This window comes from Quercus robur, chromosome 11 (genome assembly GCF_932294415.1).
Source record: "Quercus robur chromosome 11, dhQueRobu3.1, whole genome shotgun sequence".
In the NCBI taxonomy this organism is placed as follows: domain Eukaryota; kingdom Viridiplantae; phylum Streptophyta; class Magnoliopsida; order Fagales; family Fagaceae; genus Quercus; species Quercus robur.
The window spans coordinates 32,036,916-32,054,756 of NC_065544.1; the positions used below are offsets into that span (position 1 = coordinate 32,036,916).

Sequence of the window (17,841 nt, forward strand, 5' to 3'; positions counted from 1 at the left end):
AATTTACTCCTCAAGTTGTTTATCCAATATACCATTCATTATGCTCTTTTTATTTTATTTTTTAAAATTGATAATTGGGAGAGAGAATTTAAACTTTGGACATCTGTATTGAAAACACTAAAAATTGCAAAATATTAATTGAGTTACAAGGCCCTTTAACATCATGCCTCTCAGGATTCTGCCCTTGAACTGTGGTAGGTATATCAACTAAGAGTTTTCACTTGGTGAACAAATTTATGTCTAGATATATGATTGTGCTTAATTATGCTTTTGTTTATGTTAACGCATGTTCAACCATGAATTTAATCAGGTATTAAATAACTACCTTGGCCAATATATAATTGAATCAATTAACTATAATGGGTAGTTAAATCAACTGCATCTAAATTTGCAATTTCACAATTAATGAAAAAACACATTTCAATGGTAGAGAAATATTTGGCAAGTCTTCTACAATGAGCTCTAGCTTGATAGCGAATTAGCGAGTGAGGTTGCCAATTCAATAACGTGTACTTCACGAATAAGAGAATAAAAAATTTTCACCATTTTCTGGAAGCAATCATAACCAATAACTTGTGATAATCATGTAAAAAACCAAAAGGGAAGAAAAATCTATTTGCACTAATGGCACTTTACGTATCAACTTCATGTATTGAGAATTAAAAAGAGAGTTGGGTACATTAAAATACAGTTTCTAGCTAGTTAATGTTTGTCAAATCTCCTTCCAGGAAGGAAGGGATTTCATTGCTAGTAAATCTTCAATCTTCAGCTACTAAATTCATATTTTCAAAAGCCATGGCAGTTCTCTCAGCATTCTTCAAGAGGACCGCATATATTTTGTCCCTCACCCTCCCATAAGCTTCTAATTCAAAATCATCCACTGAGGGATTTGGAGATTTGACCTCTTTGTTAACCACCACATCTAACCAGTCACTTACCTTCTTAATCTGATACATCATCTCACCTACCTCACTATCTGATTCTATGGAAATGGTTTTGCTATTTATTTCATCTAAATAAGTCTCAACAAAAGCCAAGAACCATTTTCTAAATTCATCATGCAGGGAATTTGTCAGGTGAACAGTTGCATCCAGAGCACTTCCCTTAACCCAACTTCTTGTACCGTCTTTCTCAGCTGCCAATCCAATATGGATTTCACCATTATTTCTCTGCTTTCTAACTCTACGCATGCCATTCAGTTCACTGTCATTAGGAAGACTCGATTTTCTCACTAAGTTGGTAGCCTTAGGGGCACTAGGGGCAGACAACAAGGTAAGGTCAGATACCAAAGCCGTTTCAATCCAGATTGTTGCATTTTTCTTTCTGTCCATGGCAAGTTTCAGAGATTCTCTGATGGAACCATGGAAGTTTGGATCATGGTCTTTTCCTCTTAGTGGACTAATGTTTGTCAATGACTGGACAATTGATTGAGTATTCATCAAGTCATCTTGAAGGCTTAAGAACTTATCAACTGATGGCTTCTTAGCATCCCTCTCGGCAGCCTGAAACTCTGAGTATGTACTGGAAAGACAAACAGAAGTTAGTGACTCTTGTAGAAAGATATCGACATGGCAGTTGAAGCATATGACAAGTTAAAAAATGAAATAGACCAATAATTGGATGTTTGCAGCACTGCTTGCAAAAATCAGAAAGAGACAATAAGTGTAATAAGTTCAAGTATTGATGGCAGAAAGAAGGGAAAAAGAAAAATGTTTTGACATCAGTTGAGAAAAGTCGTGGAATATGAATGGGGATGCGCAGGATAGATATACTTTCATTACAAAAGTTTTACTGATATCATCTATGCCTGAGTTATCTGTAATAAAAAGGAAAATGGGGTTCAATTTCAAGCAGGTATGCATATTGTTCTAGAAACCAAGTTAATGGCAAGGATGTTATAGAGCCAGTTAGAAGCTGCCTACAAGCGCAGCCATCTAAGGTTCTCTAGCTATCAGAATAAATCAACAACCATAATTCCATTCAATTAGAGCTATATTTCTTCTTTCACAACTTCAACCCACATTTCTAGTTTTTCATCCTTGCAGCACTTGTAACATGATTGATATAGCTTGGCCACCCCTCACAGGTCTTTGGCTTCATTTGACATGGAAAACTACCTAATTTAATTCATTTTTGTTAAATTACAGCGCTATATATATACACACACACACACCTTGTATCTAGTATATCTCTCATCCTTACAACACATCCAACATGATCTGTATTGCTTGGTCACTCCTCCAGGTAGTCTTTGGCTTTATTGCAAATGACAAATCACCTTGACTGATCGACTCCCTCTCCATCTCCATCTTATCCCTTTCAAACATAAAGTTCTTTTGGCAAGGGTGAGTCACTTACATTCTGCAGGTGGACATTCTTATTTTCAACTCAATCTTTTCAACACATCTGGGGTGTATACACCAGTCCTTGAATCCAAGTGCCACCTCTCCCCTTTAAAAGGATGAGGTCTTACTTATGGGTGGGGAGCACTAAGAAGAGAGAAAGGAAACTCTACATTGTGGCCTACTCAATATTTTGTTTGTTTTGTTTTGTTTTTTTATTATAGGCTTGGACTGTATCCTATCATGTCCTTGAAAGTATGCACTACGCTAATTTAAGGGCAGCATCTCTCCAAGCTTGCACATTAACTCAGTACCACTCATGAGAAAAATATAAAGAAGAGCTGACCCAAAGCTAAACACATGACGAATATGCCTCAAATTTAACATGGAGCATCATGGTATGACTCAAACATAGAAAATTTAAAGCCCAATTGAACTTTGAACAGTGGATAAAATAAATTAAGCACAATGAGTTAGAAGTTGAAATTTTGTTACTGAAGTGCATATATTTATATAGATAATAGCCTGAGTTCATCCTTGTATGCATGAAACTCCCACCAAAAAGTGCAATGCATCCTGCTTATAGTTGTTCAGATCACTACATGATAGGAATACTGGAATTTATAAAATTCCTTTCATTAATTTTTATAATTCATTGATCACAGTTCCCATTCCATGTTAAAATCTGGATGACACCACAAGACAAACAATGGCATATAAAGTCCTCAAGGAATTTATGAACTCAGTTCATTAGAATCTTTAGAACTTTGCATTAGTGGACATTTGTGCACCTCAGACATTTGAGCAATCTTTCAGCAGCAGAAGCCTCTTGCAATGCCTCCACAGCAGCAAGAATAGCCACATCTCTGTGCCTCAACACCTCCTGCAGCATTAAAAAGAGAATTACATGACCACTAATTTCTCTCTCTCTCTCTCTCTCTCTCTCTCTCTTTTACATATAAAGGTCAGAATAGATTTCATAAAGACAAATTTAAGTGAAACACTGTACCTTGCCTAGATCCACTAAGGCTGGGGGGAGGGAATTCCACGAAATTTTAGTTTCTGTCATTTTTTCATCATCAGCCCAACTGAACACCCCAGGAGGATCTAAGGGCTGCTCATGACATTTCACTGACATAGGGATCCTACACTTGTCGGAACTTTTGACTGACTTTAGATCTATACTAATATCTTTTCTTTTTGATTTAGAGTTAGAATTGTCATCAGAGCTATCATACCCAACAGACCAAGTTGGAGAAACCTGTTCATAAAGTATGAGAAGGCATATAAATATAATTAGATAACAATTATGCAACTTCAAAATTTAATGACACAATCCAATAAAAATTACAGCTACACTCATACAAAGCAAAGCCAAAAGTTATGTTTATATTTATATCACTGATTCAACACTGAAGAGTGCAATCAATGAGGGAGGTCAGGCTTGGTACAATCTGTCAAGACTTAAAAGAAAGGCGGTGTATATTGTTGTTGAATCTAAATGAGAAACATGTGTGCATTTCTGACTAACTTAGCTTAAGTCAAGATTAATAATTTACATATGTCTTATAAATAAACTTAACTAATCATTCTATCAATTTCTTAAGCCAGATAGGCCCAAAAATAAAATAGCTGAACCGTTTTTTTTTACAAATTTCAAACCAACGTTTCTCTACCTATTCATCTAAGCCCAAATTTTACTTGACGAATTGTTGATAAAAGATATGAGTACAAAAGGCACAACAAGACACTCACAGAAGCACTTCGCCTACGAGCACTTGGTTTTATCCCACGCTTGGCAAATGGGGAGTCTGAAATTTCTACTCCATTCCAGCTTCTTCTCTTTACTGGTATCGCAGATGAGCCAGATGATATTGTACTCTCAGAATCACACTCTTTTTCAACATAAGCTGATCTATTTTTTCGAGTTGCCTTCATTTCATCACAATTTTCGCTTTCAATACTAGTAGTTCTAGACCTCCGGAATATTCTAACTGCTTCCTCATCTCGCCTAAGTTTCGAAGTACTCAAAGAACGATATGGCTTCTTCTGCCCATCATTATCCTTTTCTTCTGAAGACACAAAATCAGACACCCCACGAACATTTGCCAAATTATTTATGACAACAAGATTTTTGGGACTTCCAACACAGGGTTGCCTACATTGGATAGGATTTACCCCATTAAGCACGGGAACTGGATATGCCATCTCCAACTTTTCAACATATATTAACTGCCCAAGTCGCAATTTATTACAAAGAACCAGGTCATCCTGCTCGTGAGGCAAAGACACATACATAGCATGTGAAGAATCTGAAACCTTCAAATAGAACCCCTGGTTTGGCCAAAGATCACCCTCTGCCATTGCAGGAATTATGCTTCTAATTTGTAACAAAACAGGTTTTCGATCCACTTCATCAACCCCCATCTCCCCAAGAAGCTTGATAAGAATCCCAGGACTCAAATTTGCCATCCTTTGAAACATACCAAAAATGAGAAAAGAATTAAAATTTTCTTTAAGCCAATATATGGTGGTTGTGAAAAAAAAAACAGGCTGTGTTTGAATCATTTCAAAGAACCCATTGGAACAACCTGATTAAATATGTGACAATGTCAATATGAAATGGGTCAAAGAGGAATTGGTTGCAGTTGGTGATGAAAATCTAGAAATGGGGTTTCTTTTGAATCATTCCAAAGAAACCATTGGAAAAATCCGATTGAAAACGCGACCATGTGAAATGGGTCAAACAGAATCGGTTCCAACTGGTGCTGAATATCTAGAAAAGTGAGGGAGTTGGTGTAAACCTGTGAAACAGCGTGGATCAGAAAGAAGGGTTGTTGAGGAAATCGCTAAATGTGTGGTTCCTAGTAAGATTGGTTGAATAGGATTTCGACACTTCCGATTTGTTCCCTGTAATAACGGTTGTGGTGTGTGTTATAAGGAAGCTTTGTCAGTCAAAGGTTTTTGATAGAAACTCTACAAAATCTCCATGGAAAGTGGGGAATACGGAAGAGTTTGTTAAAAAAAAAAAAAAACCGTTAGGATTGGAGCTGGCAGCGTGTTGACTAGAAATGGGCCAGGTTTGGATTGGCTTAGATTGGGCTGGAGATGACAATGTACTTGAGATGGAGCAATTTCCCTCAAATTGGATAAGGGCCAATGGGCCCAATACCCAGTAGGCCTAAGTACCATTATAGTTTGTGCTAGAGTTTCCTCAACCAAAAATATATATATATATATATATAGAGTTACAAACAATTTTATAATAATTTTTTTCCCCCCAAATTATTGATATAGTAAGTGGTTACTGGTAAGTGAAAAGTGATGTTTATGATGGCTCATATGAGAACTAGAAAAAATTAGTCACATCAATAATTTGTAAAAAAGTTATAAAATAATTTGTAGTTATAGCGTTAACCATTCAATTAATATTCTAAGGGTTTTTTTTTTTTTTTAAACAATTTATCTTGCTAAGATAAAAACATAATTAATTATTTCAAATTGTATTTCTACCTAAGGGTATATACCTTTCTTTTAACATACAATCCTTACAATATAGTCCAAAACAAGTCAAACCAAAATTAGGCAAAACAAATTAACATATATATATATATATATATATATAGAGAGAGAGAGAGAGAGAGAGAGTATTTAAGTGCTGTTCCTTAGATTCCCTTCGTAAGATTCTGCCATGTGGATTTTTTTTTTCATGAGATGAAAGTATATTTTTTAGTTAAATAGCCACATAACTGAATCTTAATATAAGAACCAAAGGAATAGAACCTAAGGTACTTGTTAGGACATATGTGGATCATGTTAAGAACATATGTCATTTAGAATTGGCTAATCATTTGACAAAACGCACTTTACTTGTAATTGGGTAGATCTAGGATGTGTTTAATACTTCAAGGAGCAAGAGTTCAAGTTCAAGTATTAAAGTCATGCAAATTTGTCCAAGAATCAAGTGAAGAAGTGCTGTTTTTTAGAACTCGACAAATAGTTCGACAAATGTATCTATCGAGAATTACAAAATCAGTTTTTCAGATCAGTTTTTCACGTCTATCCAAGCTATGTGTTTAGGTTTTCTTTTTTCACAACCCTAGACATATTTTAGGATTATTTTAAGGACCGTCTCACTAGATGCAAAGGTTTTATGCAAGCATATTGTAACCGAAGACAATTTGCCCTAGTTCATCTTTCTCTTGAAGAAGTTACTGCATTTGTATGCAGTAGGGTTTTATGAGCAATGAGTTTCTTAATCTTCATCGTGTGGATGAACTGAAGAACTTTGCAGCCAACATCCTTCTCAAGTTGGTGTGTTAGTTACGTACTGGGATTTATGCATTGATTGACTAGTAACATACTTGGAGTCGTGCATTGAAAGGAGAGATTGTCACTACATTACAAGTCTAATTGTGTATTGGGGTAAGGGTTCAACTGTAGGTTGGTATAAGGTATTGGGATTTCTTTACTTGTAACCGCTTGTTTTGATAATAGTAGATTCTCGGGAGTGATGACCTTAAATTCACCCAGTGTGGCTTTTGCCTTGAAGATCTTCCCCATTCGTAAACAAATCATCATGTCAAATTTATTTTCCACTGCATTTAGTCATTTGGTGATTTGTTTGTGCTACCACGCGTATTGCATGCTAATTGACTTAATTAATTAACTCGGCTAATTAATTGGTTAATTTACCATAAAGGGTCAATACATTCTTAGCTTATCAGTACTGTACTTAAATTTTGTCCATATATATATAGTTGTGTCATGTGGTACATTTCTTAGATTTCCTTTATTTAGATACAAATCAATAAAATTTGCATTTACATCATAGTATTTGTATATTGAATTAGCTAATGGAGTAAATGTATATATTAGTTATGATGGGGGTCAAGTCTAACAGGATTCGTCCATAGTGATCGTCCAGGCAATCAAATCACAACCATAGCCTGATAACATCCAGAAAACCTTGAGAGGAGAAAAGCCCAACTGTGGCATCATGTATATGACCTATACTCGTCCATAAAATAACAAGACTATTTAATGATGGTCGTCCAGGATTGACACAAGGGTATGGACGACTAGGAAATACTTGGTGAATTCTACAAGAAAACCTCTCATAATGCTCCATGTAATCAAGCCATAATGCACTACTCCTAAAACGTGGAGAGAATTCCCCATAGTCTACTCCACGTTCCCCATTTCATCCATTAACCACCCACATCATCCATGATTGTGGTGGCTCCGAACAAGTAGACCCATTTCCAACTCTCTATAAAAGGAACAAGCCCTATTCACCCAAGATAAGTTTTTGACCATCTACTATTTTCCCATCCTAGTGTTCTAGAGAGGAAACTGACTTAACCGTCGGAGGGTACTTGGCCAGGTTACACCGGCCACCCTAAACATTTTTTTCTTTCTTTTCAGGACTTACAACCATTATCATAGCTCAAAGTATTTCAGCCTACTGATTTTTGTGCATCATCAGTTGGCATCGTCTGTGGGAAGAGGTGTAAGTAAAAAGTTTCTATTCACTTCTTTGTCTTCCAAAGACAAAAAAGGCTATATGGTTCGCATTAGGTCAATGGCCACCAGTCCAAGGCACCAGGAGAGTGGGAGCACTTCCAATGACCGTCCAACAACAGTTACAGTCCATGGTGACTGCGATGGCAGAATTAACACAACAAAACCAGGAGTTAACTAGAGAAGTCAATAGATAGCGTCAGCATCGATGTGGTGAAGAATAGGGGCAAAATTCAAAAAATGAAAGGGCTAAGAATAATGCTAAAGGAGATCAATCTAGAGGTACTGTTACTCATAGGGTACCACATTTGGAAAGGGAGATGGACTAGATGAAAAGAGCTATGGAAGAGATGAAGGATTCCATAAGGAGAGCAAATCACGTAGATGACCTCGTCCACAGGACTGATTCCCCCTTCATTGCATGCATCATAAGTCATCCCCTGCCTTCCAAGTTCAAAATGTATACCTTGGACTCATATGATGGGATGCGTGATCCTTGTGATCACATTGCCACGTTTAAGACAACCATGCATCTCCAAGGTGTTCCAGACGAAATCATGTGTAGGGCATTTCCTACCACGTTGAAAGGCCTAGCCAGAATATGATTTGGTAAGTTACCACCAAACAGCATAACCTCGTTCCAGGAGTTAAGTTGTTCGTCAACAACCTTGTAGGGGGACAAAGGCAGAAGCGTTCCTCGTCTAGCCTGTTAAACATAGAACAAGGAGAAAACAATAGTTTGCGTACCTTCATTAGCCATTTTAACAGAAAAGCCTTATTAGTGGACGAAATGGATGACAAGATTCTTTTAGCAACTTTCTACAATGGAGTCAGTTCAAACTTGTTCATCCATAAGCTATATGACCAGGATCCACAGACAATGGCTGAGTTGATACATTCAGCCCAATTTTTCATGAACGCAGAAGATGCGATTATTGCCAAGAAAAAGAAGAAAGGTGAATGACTGGAAAATAGTTATATACACTATTTGGAGCAAGGTCCACGTCTAAAGAAAGCCAAAGTAGGAGAGAAAAGGGACCACGTTGGCAAGAAAGTAGGAGAGAAAAGGGACCATAACGACAAGAAAGAGGGTCGTCCTTGGGACGATACTTCAATTACACTCCCTTGAATACTCTGCTTGACCAAGTGTTGATGCAGATCAAAGACGATCCATCCTTGAAGTGGCTCGAAAGGATGAAAGGAGATCCTAGCAAGCAAAACAAAAGCAAGTACTATCATTTTCACTGTGACAATGGACATGATACAGATGAATTGAAGCAGTAGGTTGAAACTCTCATTAAGCAGGGAAAGTTAAAAAATCTTGGGCGAGACCACAAGGACGAGAAACAGGCAATGAAAGGTAAAGCAGATGAACCAGCGTCAACTGCTTGGAGAAATAAGGATCATTGTAGGGGGTACATCAACAGGAAGCTCGTCCAAAGCAAGAAGACCTACCTACAAGAAGTTCAGAATGTTCAAATATCAGGATGACTACCATGGATGATCAAAGAAGATGAGCTGGCCATTATTTTCACAGATGAAGATGCAAGACGACTACACCATTCTCATGACAATGCGAATGTCATTACTTTGGCTATTGCAAATTATACAACTAGAAGGGTGTTAACAGACAGTGGGAGTTCAGCAGACATCCTCTACTATCCAGCCTTCCAGCAATAAGGATTAACGAGGAATTACTTCATCCAGTGAATGTGCCATTGATTGGGTTTAGAGGAATGAAGGTTCTACCAGTAGGCATCACCTCCTAGCCAGTTGTGGTTGGCTCATACCCACAACAAATCAATAAGGAAGTGAATTTCCTTGTTGTAGACTGTTTGTCCTCGTACAATGCCATTATTGGATGACCAACTTTGAACAGTTAGAGAGCTGCAACATCCACCTACCACTTGTTTGTCAAGTTCCTAGTGAAGTATGGCATTGGAGAAGTACAATGAGATCAATTAGCTGCTAGAGAATGTTACTTAGCAATGTTGGCCATGGACGAGCAGATGCAGACAATGAACATTGAAGAAAGAAGAATATTGGCTGAACCAATTGTGGTATTGGGAGATGTACTTTTGGACGAGTCCAACCCAAAGAAGTTTACCAAGATTGGGACAAGTATGGGGGAGAAGACGAAGCAAGATCTCATTGGATTCCTCAAAAAGAGCACAGATGTTTTTGCTTGGAGCCATGAAGACATGCCTGGGATTGACCCAAGTGTGATTACTCATCGATTAAACGTGTCCCCGTCTTACAAGCCTGTTCGTCAGAAGAAAAGACTGTTCGCCCCAGAATGAGATAATGCCATCAAAGAAGAAGTTCATAAGTTAGTCACGATAGAGTTTATCAATGAAGTTTACTATCCTGATTGGCTGGCTAATGTAGTGATAGTCAAAAGGCTAATGGCAAATGAGGGATGTGCGTGAGATTCACAAATTTAAACAAGGCATGCACAAAGGATAGCTACCCTCTTCCATGCATTGATCAGTTGGTGGATTCAACAGCTAGACACCAGCTGCTAAGTTTCATGGATGCATTCTCAAGGTACAACCAGATTAAGATGGATGAGGCAGACCAAGAGAAAACATCCTTCATCACAAGTTAAGGTTTGTTTTCTTACAAAGTGATGCCATTTGGTCTAAAAAATGCAGGAGCTACCTACCAGAAACTAGTCAACCATATGTTTCGTCCACAGATTGGGAGAAACGTTGAAGTATACATGGATGACATGTTGGTCAAGAGCGAGAGGGAGACACAGCATCTGGATGACCTTCAAGAAACTTTTGATACACTTAGGCGATATAAGAGGAAGCTAAATCCAAGTTGAATCCACCAACTGATCAATGCATGGAAGAGGGTAGCTATCTTTTGGGCATGCCTTGTTTAAATCTGTGAATTCCACGCACATCCTTCATTTGCCATTATCCTTTTTTACCATCACTACATTAGCCAATCAGGGTAGTAAACTTCGCTGACGAACTCTATTGTGACTAACTTATGAACATCTTCTTTGATGGCATTATCTTGTTCTAGGGCGAACACTCTCTTCTTCTAATGAACGGGCTTATAAGACGAGGACACATTTAATCGATGAGTAATCACACTTGGGTCAATCCCAGGCATGTCTTAATGGCTCCAAGCAAAAACATCTGTGCTCTTTTTGAGGAATCCAATGAGATCTTGCTTCGTCTTCTCCCCCATACTCATCCCAATCTTGGTAAACTTCTTTAGGTTGGACTCATCCAATAGTACATCTTCCAATACCTCAATTGGTTCAACCAATATTCTTCTTTCTTCAATGTTCATTGTCTGCATCTGCTCGTCCATGGCCGACATTGCTAAGTAACATTCTCTAGCAGCTAATTGATCTCATTGTACTTCTCCAATGCCATACTTCATTGGAAACTTGACAAACAAGTGGTAGGTAGATGTTGCAGCTCTCTAACTATTCAAACAAGTGGTAGGTGGATGTTGTAGCTCTCTAGGTGGATGCATTGATTAGTTGGAGGATTCAATAGCTGGACACCAGCTGCTAAGTTTCATGGATGCATTCTCGGGGTACAACCAGATTAAGATGGATGAGGCAGACCAAGAGAAAACATCCTTCATCACAAGCCAAGGTTTGTTTTGTTACAAAGTGATGCCATTTGGTCTGAAAAATGTAGGAGCTACCTACCAAAGGCCAATCAACCATATGTTTCATCCACAGATTAGGCAAAACGTTGAAGTATACATGGACAACATGCTGGTCAAGAGCGAGAGGGAGATGCAGCATCTGGATGACCTTCAAGAAACTTTTAATACACTTAGGCGATATAAGATGAAGCTAAATCCAAGCAAATGTGCCTTTGGAGTTGCATCAGGGTAATTCCTTGGTTTTATGGTTTCATAAAGAGGGATTGAAACAAACCCTGATAAAATCCAAGTGATTCTGAACATGGAGCCCTCAAAGAATATCAAGGACGTCCAGAGCCTAACTAGACAAGTAACTGCCCTTAACAGGTTTGTTTCGAAAGCTACTGATAAGTGTTTACCATTTTTCAAAGTATTAAGGAAAGCATTTGAATGGACGAACAAGTGCCAACAAGCATTTAAAGACTTGAAGGCTTATCTTACTTCAACTCCGTTGTTAAGCCTGTCTAAACCAGGAGAAGAGTTATATCTCTACCAAGCAGTGTCCCCTCATGCAGTGAGTTAGGCCTTGATCAGAGAAAAGGGAAACGTACAAAAGCCCGTCTACTATACCAGCAAAGCTTTAAGAGGAGCAGAAGGACGATATCCACTAATGGAAAAGTTAGCATTTTCATTGGTGACAGCAACAAGAAAACTCAGGCCTTATTTTCAAGCTCATATAATCAACGTCCTGACAAATCACCCGCTAAAGAAGGCCATGAACAAGTTGGAGGCCGCCGGACGACTAATCCAGTGGGTAGTAGAACTTAGTGAGTTCGACGTACAGTATAGACCAAAAGAAGCAATAAAAGCTCAAGTCCTAGGGGACTTCATTGCTAAATTCACTCCTGCCAATAGTTAGCAAAATGAAGACTAGGGGGCAAAGCAGTGGGTCTTCCATGTGGATGGCTCATCCACACTACATGTAGGAAGAATTGGGATAGTTTTATACTCACCAGAAGGGGATCATCTAGAGTATGCAGTCCATCTACAATTCCAAACAACCAATAATGAGCCAGAATATGAAGCCCTACTTTAGGGCTTGGAGTTAGCAAAATCACTTGGAGCAAATTCAGTCCTCGTCGAAGGAGACTTACAGTTGGTGATAGGCTAAGTGAATGGAATGTGTGAAGTTAAAGAGGAATGGATGAAGAAATACTTGAATAAAGTTAGACCATGAATTAAAGGCTTCACAACGGTGCAGTTTCAACAAATACGAAGGGAGGAAAATACGGAATCCGAGTCCTTAGCCAAGACGGTATCTACATACGAGATAGCAGGAGATCAAGTTAAAATCTAGTATATTCCAAGTATAGACATTCCAAAAGTAAATCAGATAGATGGAGTCACCAACTGGACCTCCCACATTGTGTCTTATCTCAAGGACGGGGCTCTTCCCGAAGATAAAGAAGAAGTAAGGAAGCTAAGGGTAAGAGCAGCAAGATTTGTACTTATAGATGAGGTGTTTTATAAAAGAGCAGCCAGGTCCCTCATTTATAAGATAGTCAGCAGAAGATATTACTAGTCATCCATGTAAGCGGATGCTAAATCTTACATCAAAGCATGTGACAAGTGTCAGTGCTACAGCAACATACCTAGGCAACCATCAAAGTATCTCACTCCAATGGTGGCCTCTTGGCCCTTTGCCTAGTGGGGACTTAAAATCCTTGGTCCCTTTCCCATGGGGACAAGACAAATGAAGTTCTTGGTAGTGGGGATTGATTATTTAACCAAATGGGTGGAAGCAAAGCTCGTGGCAAGAATCATTGAGTAGAATGTAAAAAGCTTCGTCTAGAAGAACATAGTCTGCCATTTTGGAATCCCTAGGGTACTCATCTCAGACAACGAATGTCAATTTGACAATACACCCTTCAAAGAATTTTACGAGCAGTTAGGAATCAGGAATCACTACACCTCTCCCTCTTACCCATAGGCCAACGAACAAGATGAAGTTGCAAACCAATCCTTGCTGAAAATTATCAAGACTCGGCTTGAAAAGGCAAAAGGGATATGGCTACATGAGTCACCCAGCGTCCTTCGGGCATATAGGACAACAGTGAGGACTCCGACTGGAGAAACTCCTTTTAAGTTAGCATATGGAAGTGATGCAGTGATACTCGCAGTGGTTGGTCTAACTAGCTACAGGGTGGCCCATTATAACCATGACGAGAATGAGAAACAACTTTATCTAATCCTCGATCTTATTGACAAGGTAAGGATGGACGTTGAAACAGAGGGTGGCACGTTACAAGAGCCTGATGACTAAGCACCATGATGCATTGGTGAAGCCTAGACAATTCAACATTGGAGATCTCATCCTAAAAAGGGTATCCTTGGCCACTAAGGACCTCGTTCATGGAAAGTTGGGACCTAATTAAGAAGGACTATATAGAGTTATTAATTCCAAAAGACGAGGTTCATACTACTTGGAGACCTTGGATGGACAAAAGTTGGAGCACCTGTGAAATGTGGTGTTGGAAAAACATAGTTTGTATCGCATGCAAAACATGCGCAACGGAAAAATTTAACAGATCTACTTCATTTGCAATTGATAGCATGTACTATATAAATTTCAGAATATAAGAACAAGATAGTGTACCCTAGTTCGATGAAATTCAAAACCAAAGATTAGAAGCACTTGGGAACACTTTTAATCTTCACTCCAATTCCACTTGATACCCAAGAAGTGTGGTCTCTCAATCAGTTTATATGTACGTGTTCAAGGGAGAACAAGAGAGTGTCCAACACTCACATACAAACCATTTCATTCTCTTATAAAATTCTGTATGTATCTCTCCTTATAACTAATTCTCTAATTGGGCTAGCCTTTTGGGCCATTCCAATTGTGCTTTAGTTTGTGGCTTGAAATGGGACCAAAAGGGAATAAATAAGACACTAGCTCCAATGGGTCTTAGGCTTTTCTATCAACTCTTGACAAGTTCAAAGTTACCATTAATTATATTTAATACCACTATATAAATATAATTGCACTCTAAGCCTTATTAATAAATTATATCCCAAGACTTTATTATACATGCCCTTCATAAAATATTCATAGTAATACAAAGTCATGTTGGTTGACTGCCACTTTGAAGATTACTATATCTTAATTCTTGAGTACTCAATTTAATCCTTTAAGTTATTCATCATATATTTATAAAATCCAATTTCATAAATATATACTTTAATAACTCCTTACTAAAGTAGCTAGGCCTAACATTCTAAATAACCAAACCCATTAAACTTATCTCAAGGGAATATTTTATATCTCCGTTAAGAGATTATGAATTTCATCTTGAGAATATATGTTCCATCAACACTAAATGTGGCTCCCAACATACTGAGGTTTTGACCGTGACTTTAGATCTTACTCTTGATATATCAAAGCAATCTACAGTTCATGATCAGGTCCATTATTCTCTTAGGATTAAGAGTTAATGTAAATAGAAGTCGTGACATTTATTATTCATTTGACAGTCGTTAGGAGAATAATAAATCTCATAGCGGTCTAGTTCAATATATCTTAACTCTTAAAACATATCAACATATCAAATAGAAGTCTCCACTTCCATGATCAAGATGAACCATCTTAGTTAATATGTTATAGTCTTCGCAAATGAAGTGCCCAATTTCATCACCGACTACGAACTAAAATTATGAGTTTACAAAAAACTTGTAACTTATATCTTCTGTGACTAAATCACATACTATGAATCTCATGGACTATATAATAATGTCCAAATATTCATGTTACCATTATTTTAGATAATAATAAAATAACTTTATTAATCACAACATTAAGTCATACATAATGTCATACATAATATCATACAATAGGATTTAAGGGCACTAATCCTAACAATCTTCCACTTGCCCTAAAGATTATCGTGCACTAATCTAACTCCCATTCCCTCCAAATGTGACTCAAAAGTCCTTTGGGGCAAGGCTTTGGTAAAGGGATCTGCTAGATTATTTGCACTATCAATCTTTGCTACTACTACATCTCCTTGAGCAACAATGTCTCGAATGATGTGGTACTTTCTTGTGATTCCTTGGATCTTTGGATTGTGCAACCGCTCCACTATTGTCGCAAAACAATGTGATAGAACTTGCTCCATTCTCACAACACCAATATCAAAAAGAAATTTCTTGAGTCAAACAGCTTCCTTTGCCGCTTCACAAGTAGCCACATATTCAGCTTCCATGGTGGAGTTAGCAATACAAGATTGCTTAACACTCCTCCAACTTATGTCTCCACCTCCCAAGGTGAATATATAACCTAAAGTGGACTTTGTGAAATCAAGATTTGATTGAAAATCTGAATCTATATAACCAATGGGAATCAAATCCTCACACTGGTAAACAAGCATATAATCTCTTATTCTCCGTAAATACTTGAGAATATGCTTTACAGCTTGCCAATGTTTTGGTCCTGAATTTGATTGATATCGGCTAACCATGCCAACTGAATAACAGATATCTGGTCTAGTACAAAGCATGGCATACATGGGACTTCCTAAAATAGAAGCATAAGGAACTTGTCTCATCATAATTTCTTCCTCAAGAGTCTTAGGCCTTTGGTCATCAGACAGAGGAACTCCATGTCTGAAAGGAAGCAATCCTTTGTTGGAATTTTGCATGCTAAACTGTTCTAAAACCTTATCTATATACCTAGCTTGTGACAAACCTAACATTCTATTCTTGCAATCTCACCAAAGCTTGATCCCTAGAATAAAGTTAGCTTCACCCAAGCCCTTCATATCAAATTGGCTTGACAACCAAACCTTTACTGATGACATTACCCCTACATCATTTCCAATGAGTAGAATAACATCAACATGAAGTACTAGGAACATTACTACTTTATCTCGATGTCTTTTGTACAAACATGGTTCATCAAGATTTAGTTCAAAACCAAATGACTTGATTGCTTGATCAAATTTGATGTTCTATGACCTAGATGTTTGCTTAAGCCCATAAATGGATCTTTTCAACTTGCATACCATATGCTCTTGGTTCTTTACTATGAAACCTTTCAGTTGCAACATATTGATTTCTTCTTCAAGATTGCCATTTAGAAATGCAGTCTTGACATCCATTTTTCAAATCTCATAATCATAATAAGCAGTAATGTATAAGAGAATTTTGATAGATTTAAGCATTGCTACTAGTGAAAAGGTTTCTTTATAATCAATACCTTCTTTTTGTGTATACCCTTTCGCCACTAGCCTTGCTTTAAAGGTTTCAACCTTTCCGTCTATCCCTCTCTTCCTCTTGTAAACCCATTTGCAACCAACAGGTTTAATGCCGTTAGAATCTAATTTAGATTTCATAGGTTTGATCCAATTATGTGCATCTATATCATTCATTGCCTCTTCATAAATGTTAGGATCAGTTTTAGCCTCTTCTGAGATAGCTTCATAAGTTTCTCTCAAGCCTATAAATCTTATAGGTAGCCTAACAATCCTCCCACTACAATGATGCTCCTGTGTACTAGTCATCTTATAAGTAATATCTTGTAGTGTATCCGATACAACCACATCATCCCTACTTTCATCCATTGATTGTTCAATTGCAGGTTCATTCATTTCAGCCAAAACAACTCTACTTTTAGGAGTATAATCATTCATATAGTCATTTTCTAAAAATTTGGCATTTGTACTAATAAACACTTTATTATCTTAATGACAATAGAATAAACCTCTAACAGTTCCTTTTGGATACCCTACAAAGAAAACCAATTCTATTTTAGATTGTAACTTGTCAAACTTTCCTTTTAACACATGTGCTAGACAACCCTAAATATGGAGATGTCTCATACTAGGCTTACACCTAATCCACAACTCTACAGGTGTTTTAGGAACAGACTTCGAAGGTACTAAATTTAGAAGATACATTGCAATATTTAAGGCATATCTCCAAAAAGAAATTGGTAGAGTCGAATAACTATTTATGGATCTAACCATATCTAAAAGAGTCCTATTCCTTCTTTCTGCTACACCATTTTTAGTTAAGTAATCAGTTAATTGGGATATAATCCCATTTTTAGTTAAGTAATCCCTGAAATCCCCAAAAAGGTATTCGCTACCTTGATCAGATCGAATGGCCTTTATGCGTTTACCTAACTGATTTTCAACTTCAACCTTAAACTCTTTGAACTTTTCAAAGGCTTCGAACTTCCGTTTCATTAGGTACACATAACCAAATCTAGAGTAATCATCAATGAAAGTAATGAAATACTCATAGCCACCTCTTGCTTAGGTTGACATAGTACCACATACATCTGAATGTACTAGTTCTA

General features: G+C 37.6%; 2 protein-coding genes across 4 annotated transcripts; both read right to left on the reverse strand.

Annotated features, from left to right (window-relative positions):
* Positions 1-615: 615 nt before the first annotated feature.
* LOC126706574 (uncharacterized) lies at positions 616-5,367 on the reverse strand. 3 transcript variants are annotated; one of them, XM_050406103.1, is made up of 5 exons: positions 5,147-5,367; positions 4,098-4,815; positions 3,352-3,603; positions 3,134-3,225; positions 616-1,521 (listed from the first exon to the last, which is right to left on the reverse strand). In XM_050406103.1, the coding sequence occupies exons 2-5, from the start codon at positions 4,812-4,814 to the stop codon at positions 759-761; spliced, it is 1,824 nt and encodes a 607-aa protein (XP_050262060.1). In that variant the 5' UTR covers position 4,815; positions 5,147-5,367; the 3' UTR covers positions 616-758. The 3 variants fall into 3 exon arrangements, with proteins under 3 accessions (XP_050262060.1, XP_050262059.1, XP_050262058.1); XM_050406102.1 differs by having other exon boundaries at positions 4,934-5,367; XM_050406101.1 differs by having other exon boundaries at positions 4,098-5,367.
* Positions 5,368-15,694: 10,327 nt separating this feature from the next.
* On the reverse strand, positions 15,695-16,234 carry LOC126704960 (secreted RxLR effector protein 161-like). The gene has a single exon (XM_050403936.1). The coding sequence runs from the start codon at positions 16,232-16,234 to the stop codon at positions 15,695-15,697; it is 540 nt and encodes a 179-aa protein (XP_050259893.1).
* Positions 16,235-17,841: the final 1,607 nt, after the last annotated feature.